The 16,588-nt window shown below is 41.6% G+C and overlaps 2 protein-coding genes and 1 long non-coding RNA gene across 3 annotated transcripts in view; 2 read left to right on the forward strand and 1 right to left on the reverse strand.

The window, feature by feature from the left end:
* LOC147646000 (uncharacterized) overlaps nt 1-3,061 on the forward strand; it is a 62,220-nt gene extending 59,159 nt beyond the window's left edge. Inside the window, 1 exon segment of the mRNA XM_086874024.1 lies at nt 407-3,061. Coding sequence (XP_086730150.1) covers nt 407-1,007 — 601 coding nt within the window. The 3' untranslated portion in view covers nt 1,008-3,061.
* LOC147645999 (serine/threonine-protein kinase PAK 3-like) overlaps nt 1-16,588 on the reverse strand; it is a 134,568-nt gene that overhangs the window by 85,093 nt on the left and 32,887 nt on the right. The gene's annotated exons all lie outside the window — the stretch shown is intronic.
* LOC147646002 (uncharacterized) lies at nt 3,091-16,339 on the forward strand. Its single transcript, XR_015282027.1, has 2 exons — nt 3,091-3,409; nt 13,887-16,339. It is a non-coding gene; the product is annotated as an uncharacterized LOC147646002 (long non-coding RNA).

The raw sequence follows: 16,588 nt of genomic DNA on the forward strand, positions 1-16,588 counted from the left end.
GCTTTATTGGGATAAATGTTGGTGGTTTGTTTTTTTGCAGGGGCTGAATCTTTCTGTTCTGGAGGGGGTTTTTCGTGGATTTGCTGTTTGGTAGTTTTTGATCTTTTTTTTGATGTTTGGAGGATGTTTGGACTGAATCTTGGTGTTTTGGTTTGTTACAGACAGCAGATGCCCAATGACTTTCTGAGATGAACTTGGGCAAGGAGGAATCCCCAGTCCAAGGCGTTCTCCTCTCTTTTTTTCCTCCTAACCAGGAATTTTCCTTCCCAAACTGTGTCCAGATGAAAGAGGAGGAGAAAAAGCCACAGAGATCCCCCACAAGGAGGGTCTGCAAACCCAGTCCAGGGAGCTGCGAGGAGGAAAGATCCCCCCAGTGCCAGGAACACGGCCAGAGATCCAGCCGGAGCTCAGAGCTGGGGGAGAAGCCCCACAAGTGCTTGGAATGTGGGAAGGGCTTCAGCTACAGGTCTAGCCTGATCCGACACCAGGTAATCCACACTGGGGAAAAGCCCTACGAGTGCTTGGAATGTGGGAAGAGCTTCAGCCAGAGCTCCTACCTGAGGAATCACCAGGTGATCCACACTGGGGAACGGCCCTTTGATTGTGGAAAATGTGGGAAGAGTTTCAGAGATATCTTTGGCCTGATGAGACATCAGGTGATCCACACAGGCGAACGGCCCTACACCTGCTTGGAATGTGGGAAGAATTTTGGTCACAGCGCCAGTCTGAGGGTACACCAGCGCATCCACACTGGGGAGAGGCCCTACGAGTGTCCCCAGTGTGGGAAGAGTTTTCGGACCAGCTCCGATGTCCTCCAACATGAGCGGATTCACACAGACGAGAGGCCCTTCCGCTGCCCCGACTGCGGGAAGGGCTTCAAGTACAACTCCGACCTCACCGTCCACCGGCGCATCCACAGTGGGGAGAGGCCCTACGAGTGTCCCCAGTGTGGGAAGAGCTTCTCCGGGAGCTCTGACTTGACCAAACACCAACGGAGGCACCAGTAAGGGAAGCCCTGCGAGTGCCCCGAGTGCGGGAAGAGCTTCGTGCGCTGCTCCAGCTCCATCCCCCATGGGAGGATGGGCGTTGGATGATCCCCAGTGACCCCCGTTGGGCAGAGCCCTGGTGATCCGTGGTCCTGGTGATGCGTGTTGGGAAGACACCTGGCTGGGAGGCTCCACATCTTCCTGGCTCCCTGTGGGCACCGGGATGAACACCAGGACAGGAACAGCATTGGGACACAGATCAACAATGGGAATTCCTTTGGGAGAGTGGATTTGTTAACTTTCAGTCCTAGTGAACCTTTTCCTGCTGCCTCAGGAGCTCTGTGGGCAGAGAAAAGGGGGTGATACCAGAGTGGGGGTCCCTGGAGGGAGCACACACGTTCTTGGGGAGGGAGGACATGACCCCTGGGACCCCCCCTCACCTTTTTGCTCAGGCAGAAGCTGAGCCCCAGTGCCAGGAAGACGAAGCCCAACAAAAAGCCCCCGATCCTCATCAGCTGTGAGCGGTGTCTGACAGCATCCCTGGGGGGTCTGCAGAGGTCAGGACCCCCAAAACCTCTCACAGACACCCCAAGCCACTCCAAAGACCCTCCCAGTCTCTCCCAGCCCACCCAGGACCCTCTGAAATCTCCTTTGGAGTCACTAATTTAAAAAAATTAAGAATTTTAGAAAAATTAGAGTTCTTAGCTAGAGATAGGCCTTGCTGGAACTAGTTAATGATTAAGTGAGAAGTGGGATCTGAGATAATGAATCTCGGACTTAGGTAAAAAATTACTTGTCATTGTATGTTTGTTCAGCTGTGCTTATAATGAGAAAAGAGAAACTGATAAATGGGTTCAGGAAGATCACAGACCTTACATCTGGAAACCCATTTCAAAGTCACAAGGGAGGAAATTGGAGTTGTACGAAATGTCATTTGTAATGTCAACCATTGTAAAGGTAGAAAGGTGAGAGTGAGGAAGAGCGGTTTTCCTTCATCTCTTGATGACCCCTCCTCACCAAAATGACCCCCTCCTCAAATTAGAGAGGTCTCATCTGTGTATTGAAAGGGTTAATATCTTGCCCAGGCCTGTGGCTGGTTACTCGCTCTCTGCTGGGGCAGCTGCCTGAGCTGTTCCTGCTGGATGATTTTCCCGTGGCTGCACTGGGATCTCAGCAGCCAGGCCAGCACTCAGAGGCAGCTTCAGCTCCTCCTGCCCGGCAGCTTCTGCTGAAACTCAGCGGCAGGAGAATTTCAGCCGAGCCGGGGGCTGGCCCGGCCCAGCAGCGCAGCTGGAAAGGGCTCGGCGGCCCCCGGGAACGGGACCCAGAGGCTTCCCGGGAGGGGCCAGCGCTGCAGCAGAGCCCGGCCCGGCCCCGCCAGGGCCCAACAGGGGCCGGACCCCCGATACCTGCTCAGGGCCAGAAGAAAAAGAGAAAGAGGTTCCCAGGCTTGGGTTTTTGAAATGTGGTACTCACAGAGGCAGATCTAATTTTGAATGGTAAAAAACGTTGTCAGTTCTCAGAATGAGCCAAATATTCTCACCCTGAAGAATCTCATTAAGAAGAACCTAAAGCACAGTGGATATCCTGCTGCAGTTTGGTGGTTTTTTTCATTCCTACATAGTCTACATAATGTTTGAAATAAGTAGTGTTATAAATGACTTTCAAATTTCCAAACAATCAATCTAATTAATTGATAAAATACTTTAATAAATTTGAAACAAAATAATAAAAGAATACAATTTAGTAAAAGAATACAATTTAGTAAGAAAGCTACAATTTAGTAAATATATTCAGGTACATATTTTTCTATATATATGTGCTGTTGAAGAATGGCTCGCTTCTCGATGCCACAGCTCCTTGGAAGTCCTGCACAACCCTGACTTTGAGCTAGCATAAGTCCTTGGCAAAATATTGTATCAAAGAAATGAAGAAGACTAAGTGTTAATAAGACAATGAAGAATAAGAATTTAGGGTGAGAAATCTGCTAAATGTATCTTAATAAGCTTTACTAAAAGGTATCTTCTAGAGCTTGGGTGTTATGAGCTGGACCAATAGAAATGTAGAAATTAATGTGTGAAAACCAGCAATTATTCAATCATAGTAGAATACAGATGGCATGTTAGCTTTTCAAAATACTATAAAAATGTAGCTAAGATTGTAATAAATTTGGAACAAGCTGCTAACTCACATTGGGTCGTCTCTTGATTCCTGAACCTGTCTCCTACATTTTGTCGCCCAAAACAGGGACCCAGGGATTACAAATAAAGCCTGCACGTTGCCTGAGGACCTTGTCAAGAGGCTCAGTATTGCAGAAATGCAGTAAAAGAATCCAGTGTATTCTGGATTAAGGAGAGAAGGCGATTCGGCACAAAGAGCCTGGAGAGGTTAAGAGGATCTGAGGGCCATCCTCCAAAGTGCCGGTAAGACCGCTGCCTCGGGAAATGAATAGAGAGGCGGCATTATCACTGCTGGCAGAATTTCTCACTAAGCGAGAGGCCAGTGTGAGCACAAAAAAGCTCCAAGAGCTGTGTAAATGGGCACAAGAGAAGGGATTTATGCAAGATCCCACAGAAATCTTTAACCGAACAGAGTGGCAAAAAATTGGAGATGCCTTATGGGATGCCACTATTGATGGCAGTAAATCTGCTAGAGACCTTGCTACCACTTGGAGAGAAATTATTCATGCCCTAAATCAATACCAAGCTGAAAAACGTATGGCACTAGCTGCACAAAAAATGTTAGGAGGGGAAGATATAGAAGTGTCAGCAAAATCAAGTTCTCATTTATTCACTGACCCTAGCCCTGCAAAAGGTATTAAAGTGCCTGTCATAACAAGTGCAAAAGAAATTGCCAATCAAGAGACAGGACTGACCTCAGTAACTCCAAATGCACCCCCCTTATCTCCTGTGAACAAACAACGCAACACAGAAACAGGAGGCAAAGACTGTACAATTTCCCAGTACCGTACAACTAGTGCTAAAAACTCTGAGGATGAAAGCTCAGCTGACGAAGCTGATGGAACACCCTCTGATATTACAGTTCCAAAACATGAGAGGCCATCAGATAAACTTTTAGAAAAAGTAATTAAGAAAACAAGCAATCTAAATACTCATGGAAGGCAGCCAGTAGGTGACATGATAATCACCACCTCAGGGGGAATGGAAATACGACCAGTCGAATCTCACAGTCGCTGGTCTGCAGTAATCAGGGATGCTATTTTAGAAGGACAATGGGAAGCTGCAGCTGCCTGTTCTCCACATGCCTATCCAGTACAGCAAGGAACTCTTGCTAATGGCCAGCCTGGAGCACAATATACACTTTTTGAATGGAAATTAATGCAGCAATTATGAAATACAGTTACTCAATATGGACTACATTCAGAGCCCTCTAAGCAAACGATTAATTATATCTTTGCGTCTAATGTTTTGTCACCTGACGATTGTATGGCCATAGCAAAACTATTACTCACTCCCTCACAGTATGTATTGTGGGAGCGAGAATGGGAATCTGGCTGTAAGAGAATTATAAATACACCATGACAGCCAATTGATCCTCTTCATGGTGCCACTATCGATATGTTAATGGGCAAAGGTATCTATGCCTCAGCGGCACAGCAATTACAATTTCCAGCAGATTTGCATAATGCATCTGCTGAGGAAGCAAAGCAAGCCCTGTGGAGGATTCCAGCTGATAAAAGAGCACCAAGCTACACCACTGTCAAACAGGGAATGAATGAGTCTTTTGACTCTTTTATTAACAGACTTGTTGTTTCACTTGATCAGGCAACAGACCTAACTGCTGAAGTACGAGAACAATTAACAAGGACTTTTGCATTTGAGAATGCAAATCCAAAAGCTAAAATGATACTAGCTACTCTCCCACGCACAGCTGACTGGGGAACAATGTTAGAATGCATGTCCAATGCAGTGTATCAACAGCAAGCTGCTTTTATGTCAGAGGCTGTAGCTAGTGTGTTGCTATATTTTATATATTAGTAAAGGCCTGTATGCACAAACCAGCCTTTGAAATAAGTCGTGATATTAAGGGCTGAAATCCTTGAAACTTGCCTGCAGAAGAGAGAGTAAAGCAAAACAATATCCTTGTGTACAAGGATAAGAATGTAAACCTGTGTGTGTTAGCCAATAGTAGCTTGCTCTGCCCGCAGACCCTGTAGAACCCTGTAAAAGGTGTGTTAATAATAGAAATAAACGGCATTCACAATTACTTCTGTGAAGACTGGTGAACAGCTCGGGGGTCTTTCAACATCTGGCGCTCCGACCAAGGACACCCCTGCAGGCAGAGGGGCTTTGGAGTCAGCGGAGTGGATCTGGGCATTATACGTCGCGGGCTTGGATCGGCACCGGATAGGCAGCCTGAGCGCGGTGAAACGCTGAGCGGTAGGACGTGGAAAGTCAGGCTGCTGGGGGGGGCCCAGGCAGGCAAGGGCGTGGTAGAAGGGTCGCAACCTTCCCCCTTGCGGGTGGCCATCAGCATGGAGGCAGAGTTTGCGGCGGCAGATAAACTGCTTCTCTGCATCCTCGTTAAACGAGGCGAAGCAGCCCAGGAAAAGGACCTGGATATGCTCATTATATGGGCTAATTGTCATGGGCATTTGCAGTGCTCACACCGCTTTTTGCGGTGCAAGAACGGACTGATATGTCGGCTCTGATATGGGAAATGGCAATTACAGAAAAGAGCAAGGACACTCCGTCTCTCGGTTGAACTTGGCAGATTGCAATTAATACCTTAAAAGACAGAAAAGCGAGATATGCTGAGGCTGTGAGCCCCGTAATTCTACCTGCGTCACAGCGGCAGATGCCTTTACCTCCCACTGCTGGACAAGCACTCCTATCTATGCTGCCCATGGAGAGAGGGAGGGAGAGTCAAAGAGAAGAAAAGAAAAAAAAAAAAAAGAAAAAAAAAAAAAAGTTCCACAGCGAACGCTGAAACAACGAACAGAATCTGTTCAGTTATGGCAGGATGTGATACATCCAGAAATATTTGCTTCATTTTTGGAGTCACTTTTAGCATTACAATCTTATTAAAGTTCCATCTTTACCACCCTGGAAGAAAAGAAGCCAAATTTAGATTGGTTTCCACCTGAACCAGGGGGACAAGGGGGAGCACAGAGGTGGGCTCTGTGAGAACAAAGGCACCCTGGGGGTAGAAGCAGCAGCAAGAAAAGTTCCAAGGCCACACTGATAAGCTGCAATGATCACCATTGTTAGCACCTGGCCTGAGAGACTTTTCGTGTAACATCGCCTGCTTTTGTAAAATCGTGCCCTTTTTTCCTCTATCGGCAAACAACACGAGAGATTGAGAGAAAAAACTGCATTTGTTAAAGTTAACTTTGTGAGGTTTTTCTTTTCCTTTCTCTCCGTTTTCCTCGCTGCAAGAGTATGTAGAGAATGTGAAGGAAGATAAGAGCAGAGCTGCAGCAGCAGCAGGGTGGGCAGCTCACCCCCCTGCTCCCTTCTCTAAGAAGAAGCACCCAGATAATACCCAGTTTGTTAAAAAGTCATAATTTATTGGGTTTTCAAAATGTTTTTATATGCCATTGTAGAGTTAATTTTGTGTTTTAAGTAATTATGAGTTTATGCAATTGCAGTTTTTAGGATTTCACTAGAGCAGTTATTGTGATTCTTTGAACGTTTAAAAAAAAAAAAAAAAAAAAAAAAAGAGAGAGAGAAAGTGTTTAAACATGGTGTGATTTACAGCTTCTAGGAAAACCTTCCAATTAATGATATCTACAGAAGAGATTTATGGTTTAAAAAATAATTAGTTAAGAGAACTTTACTGTACAAGACAAAGTTAAGTTAAAGTATATATTATCTATTTGCTTGTTTTTTCCACAATTTTAATAAGGTAATTTTAATGTGAGTCCTTTTGTTATATAAAGCACATATAACTGCATATACACCAATTTGGATTTTGGGTTTTAGTTTAAGAATTGGACTTGATGTTTTTGAAAAAATGTAAATGTAGTACTTTTGAAAAGTGCTACAAAGCTGGATGGCAACTCACCAAATCCTGTGTTGTTGTGGTTTTTCTCTAGAAAAGCTGCACTTTCAAATCCTAACCAATTTAAGCATATACTAGGCAAATTCCTGTTATGAATAAGTACTTTTAGTAACATTTGCAGTTATTGTGGGTTATTCTCAAAGTTAGATGACATAGTATTGTGATGGATTTGTTACATTCTTATAATCTTTATAGTGAATTCATGTTACTGTTATATTGTGTTTAAAAAGTATATATCAAACTTTTAGTTGTTTTTTGTACTAACAGAATAATATTAAGTTATGATTTTATTTAATATAGATTAAGTGTTAATAGAATTAAGGATAGTTAAGTTTTATAATGTTTAGGCTTGAATGTTTTTAAGTTAAGTTTTCTAACTTAGATATTCTTTTAAGGTTAAGTTTGTTATTTCCTTTTATCATATATAATTATTGTTAGGTTTAAATATTGTTTAATTTAAATTGTTTTATGTTTTATTGGAGACACTTGTTTAAACTGCAAAGTATAGTTATTTTCCTAGAGATATGAAGACAGCCACAACTGAAACAGCAGTGATGGAACACTGGTGAACACCTGCTTGTGGATAGAAGGGAATGCAGTCTGTGACACCCTTGACTTCATCGGGAGTTCTATTGGTTGTTGCAATCTCTGCAGTTATGTTTGTTATAGCTTTCATATTTTTCAGTGTTTCCAGAATTTTAAGATGTATCATTGCTGAGGATCAGCTGCCATAGGAGAGGCTTCAGATTAAACCAACTGCTGAATGGTTTAATTGGTCTGGTACCTAAGGCTTCTGATCATTTGATTTGTATAAATGTATTTTAACAGTTTGCTGTGCTGTAAGCATCTCCTAGCTGCTACTATTGAGAACCTTGTTCTAGAAATATGTTATGAGGCATCTTTCCAGTTTAAAGCCAGGCCCTGGCCAAGCCTTGACTTTACCTGGAGGGAACGTTTGCCATCAGATCCAGATGTTTTCTGTACCAAATCATTATTTGAGTCACTTTTTGACTCAGCAATTTGACCCTGTTGATATGACAGCTGGATCAGTTTTGAAGTGAGCTTGGAGAATCATTTCCGGAGGTGATTACCCAATCCTTCACTGATTGTTTTGTTTCTGTTTGCTTGCTAACTATGGGATGCTGGTGCAGTGTTTTAGTAATTAATAGTAGTTTTATATTACATATTTTATTAATAATGTTCATGATTTAACTGATTTTTAACCGGTATAAGTTCTTATTAATTGTGTATATGGTTTTGTGTTGCTGTTGATGTTTATAACAGAAGTACATCTCATTTTATTTTTTTTTAAGAAAACGGGGGAAATGGATGCCCTAAAAACATTTGATTAGTGTAATTCATTAACTTCAAGGAGAGAAGTGCCTGTGTTTTGTTGGCAGGTTCAAAAAGGTCACCTGTCCATCTGACCAGACTGTGCCTCTGAACACACGAGATCCAGTGAACAGAGATGTCACCACACAGCCTTGGTACTCCAGACATGGATCAGAAGTGGAGCTGTCAGGACACAGTTGTGTCTGAACACTACACAGACAGTTGCCAACAGAACTTTTATGTCGTTACTATGATGTTATATCTCTACCAATTTTTCAGGTATCCTTTGTTTCAAGATTTAGAAGGATCTGAAGAACAACTTGAACATCAAAACCCTCAGTCACCCATCAGCTGCCAGCTGACATCACAGGAGCAGTGAACGTTCCAGGACTGAATCGTGTAAGAGAAATTCTGTAGAAGATCTAAGAAGTGTAGAGACTCCATCTAACTGTATATAAAGCAAATTGTAGTTGTGTGTTTACCTTTTCAGCAAATTGCTTTCACGCTTAGACTACATATATACCAAAGCACGTGTGTTAAAAGTAGTTATATAATAGGTTAAGATAGTTTAGCCTGTGTAGTAATTGTTATGTTAGTATAAAGTATAAGTATTCCCCCTTCAAGAGCTAGTGTAAGCATCTTTAAAAGTTCATTTAACGATTGGAGTTTTAGCTGTGAGTTTGCAAATATGGTGTCATTTGCATGGAACAAACTGCTTATGGTAATTGTGTTGTGTATAGTCCTGACCAACTGTCTGCTAACTAACATCCAAAAGTGACAGAACATATGGGTCACTCTGGCACACTGAACTGGCCAAAGGTCAATGTGTTTGAGCCTAGCCACACCTGGAGATCCTTTCGCACCTGTCTCGTAGGAGTCCCTGAATGGGATCCTCCAGCATTTAAAGATTTAATTAGTAATGAGACTCAACTGAATCGATTGGCAATGTTGCAAGAGTGCAATTGCACTGTTGGCTTCACATTAAGACAACCTGAAGCCTGTTGGCAAGCAAAAAATTACCAAAGTTCTCAACGTTACAACCTTCAGAAGAATTAGATTTGTTAAGTTCCACCAATACCTCAGGTGGACAGATAATGTTTGAACCCCGACAAAAAGTCATTCTAACAAAGTAACGTAGCTCTGAGCTGCAGTCAACCCTATAGCTGATGTCGTTACTACCATTGAAAGTAAAGCCTTTGTTCGTGGTGCAATCTCACAGGACAGTTACCAAAGCGATCACCTAGTTCCATGTTCCTAATCTGTGGGGATAGGGCATGGAATGGGATTCCTGCTAGTCCACATAGAAGACCCTGTTATCTTGGGAAACTTAACTTTGTTCCACCCAAGCTTACATCAATTGTTGAATATAGCTAGCAAAATGAAGAACATCGAACAGTCAAAGCGAAGCCTGAATGAATTAAAGTTTAGCCACCCTAAAAAGGCTCGCGTGTTGGACTAAGGAAGGATTGAACTTAACATCCACAATGTTAAGTGAGCTTTCAGCTGATGTGAGTAGTGTATGTCATGCAGTATTATGAAATCGAGCTGCAATGGACCTTTTGCTCTTGGCACAGGGACGTAGTTGTGGGGAGTTTGAAGGCATGTGCTGCTTGGCTCTTACTGATCATTCAGCTTCCATCCATGGGCAACTGCAGCAGCTACAGGATGGGTTACATGCCCTGAAAGAAGATAGTGACCCCACTGGAAGCTGGTTCGCCAGCTGGGGCATCACCGGATGGTTGAGGTCTCTTGTGCTAGAAGGGGGACGGACTTTACTTATAATGTTAATTTGGGTGACAGTCTAAGTGGTATGATATCTTATCCAAAGCCTGGTTTGTGCAAAAAGAGAAAGGGGGAATTGTTGCTATATTTTATATATTAGTAAAGGCCTGTATGCACAAACCAGCCTTTGAAATAAGTCGTGATATTAAGGGCTGAAATCCTTGAAACTTGCCTGCAGAAGAGAGAGTAAAGCAAAACAATATCCTTGTGTACAAGGATAAGAATGTAAACCTGTGTGTGTTAGCCAATAGTAGCTTGCTCTGCCCGCAGACCCTGTAGAACCCTATAAAAGGTGTGTTAATAATAGAAATAAACGGCATTCACAATTACTTCTGTGAAGACTGGTGAACAGCTCGGGGGTCTTTCAACACTAGTGCTGTGAAAAAACAAAATGAAACAATGTTAAATGTAATAACCACCCAAAACCAAGCTTTTGCTGCGGCTTTAAAACCTCTTGTAAAAGGAGGATGCTCCTGACTGACAAATGTTTGCTTTCGGTGTGGAAAAACTGGGCATTTAGGAAAGCAATGTAGCGTAGGCAATGTATGGTGTAATTATTGCCAATCTAATACTCATGCTACCATGGCATGTCGGTGTTCGGGAAACGGGCGAAAGAGCGCGAAAGGCAGTCGCACACGGATAACAGTAACTGCCCCCGAGACCCGGAGTTATGCCCTGCAACCGCAGGAAGCCTGGGAATCGACTTGGAAACAGCAGTAGGAGTTACCCTTGCAGACAATCAGCCACAAAAGATACCTACAACTTTCAAAGGTCCAATTCATTCCTCTAAACACAATGTAGGAGCATTATTGCTAGGACGTTCATCGGCAGGCTTAAAAGGTATCTTAGTGATACCAGGACTCATTGATGCAGACTACACGGGAGTTATTCAAATTGTTGCATATACACTGCATCCGCCTTTGTTTATACCTCAAGGCAGTAAAATTGCACAAATAATTCCCTTTCAAAATCTTGTATCTGCAATGATGAAAGGATCCAAACCTATGTGACCCATGAGAGGAGATGCTAGCTTTGGTTCAACAGGACCAGTTACAGAACTAACACTATGAATGCATGATCGTCCTGTTCAAAAACCAACCATCATAAATGGAAAAGAACAGATAAATATACAAGCACTGTTAGATACAGGTGCAGATATTACCATCATTTCTAGTAAAATTTGGCCACGCTGTTGGCCATTGCAAACAACCACAACTGCTGTGGATGGAGTTGGAGGAGTGTCTGCAGCTGCTTCAGTCACACCTAATCCTCTAACATTTGTGCTTGAAGGGAAAAAGGCCCCTGCAGTTGCAACAGTAATACCTTTGCCAGAAGGAACATTTGCCCTCATTGGTCGAGAATGTTTAACTCAATGGGGAGTGGTACTAACTACCCCAGATGGGGTTTTCTCACAGCGGTCCCTGCAGTGCAGCCAGCCCCATGACAACTGACCTGGAAAAGTAATGATCCTGTGTGGGTGGAGCAGGGGCCGCTAAGTGAGGAACGGCTGCAAAAATCACATGAATTGGTTAAAGAACAGCTTAATGCAAAACATATTAAACCATCAGTAAGTCCACGGAGTACACCTATTTTTGTTATACCCAAGAAATCAGGAAAATGGAGACTTTTGCATGACTTACGAAAAGTTAATGAACAAATGCAGCCCATGGGAGCTTTACAACCAGGATTACCTTCACCTGCAATGTTACCACAAAAGTGGCCACTGTTAATTGTTGATTTAAAAGACTGTTTTTTCACTATTCCACTACATCCTGATGATACAAAATGGTTTGCATTCACATTACCTGCAATTAATAAAGAGAAACCTAGTGAGAGATATGAATGGATTGTACTGCCTCAAGGAATGCACAGTAGTCCCACCATGTGTCAGTTGTTTGTGTCCACAACTTTGCAGCCAATACATGAACAATGGCCACAAGCTATCATCTGTCATGATATGGATGATATTTTCATTGCACAGGAACACCCTTTTACAGATGAACAATTAAAGGTACTCACATAAGTATTGTCTAATGCTGGATTACAAATTGCTCCTGAGAAAACCTAAAAAACTGCCCCATGGAAATACTTAGGGTGGCAAATTAGTGACAGCATAATACGTCTACTGAAAGTAACACTGAATTACAAAATACAAAATCTTACAGATGTGCAAACTTTAATAGGTGATTTACAATGGGTCCGCACTGTTGTTGGAATTACTAATGAAGATCTTGCCCCCTTGTGACCTTTATTAAAAGGAACTAACCCTGCTGCTCCAATGGTTCTCACAGAAAAACAGCAACAATGTATTTAATATCTTGCTTCTTTACTTGTTACCAGATGGCCGTGTGTAATAAATTTACCTCTTTGGTTGCTCGTTATTTCACAGCCTTCTTCAGTGTGTGCCATCATTGCTCAATGGCAGAAGAAAAACAGGGGAGACTATCTGGTTTACATAATTGAGTGGGTCTTTGTATCAATGCAACCTAAGCGTAGCTTACAGACCCGGAGGGAACAAGTGGGAGAGACAATTAAAAAAGGTTGTGATCGTACAATTGCTGTTTCAGGGAATGAACCAGTGAGTATTCATATCCCAATGACTGCTGCTGATCTTGAATGGACAATGCGTCACTCTTATCCTCTTCAGCTTGCATTATTGGCATACAATGGGCAAGTAACTAATGAAATTCCAAAAAGTAAAATTATTCAAATATTGAAAGATCATAATTGGATTCAATTGCCTAAACATTCATTTAAAGAGGGACATACAGTTTTTACAGATGCTGGTAAAACAACCAGACGAGCAGCTATTGTCTGGCAGCAACAGGGATCTTGGACTTACCATATTTTGCACGCTGAGCAGGGAGACTCATTACAGACTCTTGAACTAGCAGCTGTGTGCTGGGCTATGTGTCGGTGGATAAATTGTCCCCTTCATGTGGTTACAGATTCATTTTATGCTGCAGGTATTTTGAAAAGGATTGAGGATGCTTTTATTAAGGAAACACAAAATAAACGGTTAATGCAGTTGTTTCAACAAATACAACAAGCTACACGATTAAGATCAGCACCATATTGTGTAATACTTATTAGAAGTCATAAATTTCAAGAAGGCCTTGGTCTTGGCAGTCATATTGCAGATCAATTAGTTGGGTGCAGAGAGTTCCTCTCAATCAGTTTGAGGCTGCTTGTATGGCTCACAAACAGTTTCATCAAAATGCAGAGGGCCTACGAAGACAGTTCTCATTATCAATTTCAGAAGCACAAGGAATTGTGCAAGCATGTCCACAATGCAGTCATCATGGTCCTGGGTTAGGGATAGGCTTTTTAACCGTAGAGGGTTAAAAGCCCTAGAGATATGGCAGATGGATGTTACCCATGTTTCTGAATTTGGCAGATTAAAATATGTACATGTTACTGTAGATACCTATTCAAAATTTGTATGGGCTGCAGCCCAGACAGGAGAAAAGAGTTTGCACGTAAAGAAACATTTAACCCAATGTTTTGCTATTATGGGGGTCCCAGAACAAATTAAAACTGATAATGGCCCTGTATATGCCAGTGACAATATTAGAAAATTCATGCAGCAATGGGGAGTTGAGCATATTGAAGGGATTCCAAACTCTCCTACAGGACAAGCAATAGTGGAACAAACTAATAGAACCTTAAAGGAATATCTTAACAAATTCAAAGATATCTCTGACCCAAAAGAAAAATTAGATGAAGTTCTTTTTGTAATTAACCATTTGTGTGTTTTTGCAGATTGTCAAGATCCTCCAGCTGTCATACATAATGGATGTGTAAAATCAAGTGTTGTAACTAATGAAGTATTTGTTCATTACAGAGAGCCTAAAACAGGACATTGGATAGGACCAGCCAAAGTCCTATTTAATGGCCGAGGCTACGTGTGTGTTGATACCCCTTACAGGACCGTTATGGGTGCCGAGTAAATGGACATGAGCCACGATCAACCACATCAACAGTGGGATATCACAGTCAGACTAGAGAAAGTAGATGGTGGCAAGAAAGTAAACGGTGGCAACTTGCCCTTCAACCATTAGTGAGAGAAGTCAATTATCTATTGGGTGTACAAGTTGATTATAGAAGTACGTATATTGGAAGTGTTTATTTTTCTGTTTATCTACAATGGGTTAAAGAAAAATTAGAAGGTATAAAGTGTTGGTATTGTAAAACCACAGAAAAATTGTGAATAAGAATTGTGTGTGAAGGTTGTAAAAGAGATTTGTGGGGATATCAGAGATCAGAACCTCATAGAGGTTGTCTTAGGTGTTATAGAAAAATTTACCATTTAACTCCACTTGCTGCACTGACAAAATACTTAAATTGTTCTTTAACACAGGCAGAAGCCTTAGCATTATGGGAAAATGGGAGTGCATTAGAAAGAGCCAATCTAGTATTTAGAATTCAGAAAATAGCAACTTTTACAAAACTTGCTCAGAAAACTAATATAATTGCAGCACAGTGCAAAAAATGTACTATTTCACGTAGACAGTGGGAAAGAGTTCAAAATGGCAACTGGCATTTTCATTCTCATAATTTTACCTTTAATAACAGCCATGTTAACTAGAGAGAGACCATAGATCCATGGGAAAATGTATGGGTTTCATTTGCTCGTAGTTTAAATACTACGACCTTCTGTGCTAGTCTGTCGACACCTCAGTCTCCTTTCATTATTTGTCTGATTGGTGTTCCAGTCAATGAATCAAGGTGGACTTTGGTAGACAAGGCAATGAAAGAGACTCAGGACATTTTTAAGACAAGGTGTCTAGGGAATGGATATAAGAATTTTTCACAATGTACGGAGAATTATGATGTTTGGAATGATCATCTTCCAGAAGGCCCTGAGCCACAAGAAATTGATCTAGCAGATTCATTAGATGCTGCTTATTGTATTTATCTAAATGCTAGCAAAAAATTGTGTGCAAAAGGTACTGATCAAAGATGTGAACAATCCAATATCATCACATTGACAAGTCCAACTGGCAATTTTTTGCAGTGGTGTGCTAAAATGGTGAGGAATGTATCAAACCCTGTATTTGGGACTCAATCACCTTGTAGACTACCAGCAGGTTATTTTCTAATTTGTGGTAACAGAGCATGGGAAGGTATCCCATCACAACCTGTTGGAGGTCTTTGCACAATTGGACAACTCAGCGTGGCACTTCCACACCATCATCCTAATAGCACACATCGTGTCAGGTGGAATAGAGATCTTAGTCAAATTTTGAGTTCTGACTGTGATGATAATTTGGATTTATGGAACAGATGGCAAGTGTTTTTTGCTTCTACCATTTTGCCAGGTGCTGCTGCTGTTAGAGCTCATCGCAATTTAAAGAAACTTAGTTGTTGGGTTGTAAAACAAGCAAACGGTACTAGCAGAGTACTTTCTGAATTAGCAATTGATATCGTCACAAGTTCAGCATGCAGTGCTGCAAAATTGAGCAGGCATTGATTTTTTGTTGTTAGCACATGGTCATGGATGTGAAGACTTTGATGGTATGTCTTGTATGGACTTACAAGATCATTCAGAATCCATCCACAAGGAAATTCAAGAACTCATGCAACATACACAGAAGATCAAAGAAGATGTGGGATTCTTTGGGATTGATGGACTGACTGATTGGCTTGGACTGACAGGATGGGTTAAGAGTTTATGTAAAACAGGATTATTAATTATCTGTGTTATGATCATTGGATTGTTATGTGTTAGTTGTGCAATATCCTTTGCAATTTTGTTGGATATTGCAATATCCTTTGCAATATCCAACAAAATCAAGTGTTTGTTTGTTAAGGTAACCAAAGTCATGGTTGTGCAGACAGAAAACGGGGGAATTGTTGAAGAATGGCTCGCTTCTCGAGGCCATAGCTCTTTGGAAGGCCTGCACAACCCTGACTTTGAGCTAGCATAAATCCTTGGCAAAATACTGTATCAAAGAAATTAAGGAGACTAAGTGTTAATAAGACAATGAAGAATAAGAATTTAGGATTAGAAATCTGCTGAATGTATCTTAATAAGTTTTACTAAAAAGTATCTTCTAGAGCTTGGGTGTTATGAGCTGGTCCAATAGAAATGTAGAAATTAATGTGTGAAAAATAGCAATTATCCAACATAGTAAAATACAGATCGCATGTTAGCTTTTCAAAATACTATAAAATGTAGCTAAGATTGTAATAAATTTGGAACAAGCAACTAACTCACATTGGGTCGTCTCTTGATTCCCGAACCTGTCTCCTGCAATGTGCATACAATTGGGCAGTGGTTACAAATGGTTAAGGCATAAGCAAAACCAACCGGCGTACAGGGGGTGCTTCTCACCTCACCTCACCTACAAAACAAAGCACTTCAAGCTAACCTTATATACTGTATGCTTATAAATATTCATTCACGTTTCCCGTAAGTTTCCTCCTATTTCTGATTTTGCTGACTTTACGTCACTTTTCTT

The sequence above is a fragment of the Cyanistes caeruleus genome, unplaced genomic scaffold, assembly GCF_971803275.1.
Source record: "Cyanistes caeruleus unplaced genomic scaffold, bCyaCae1.hap1.1 HAP1_SCAFFOLD_135, whole genome shotgun sequence".
In the NCBI taxonomy this organism is placed as follows: Eukaryota; Metazoa; Chordata; class Aves; order Passeriformes; family Paridae; genus Cyanistes; species Cyanistes caeruleus.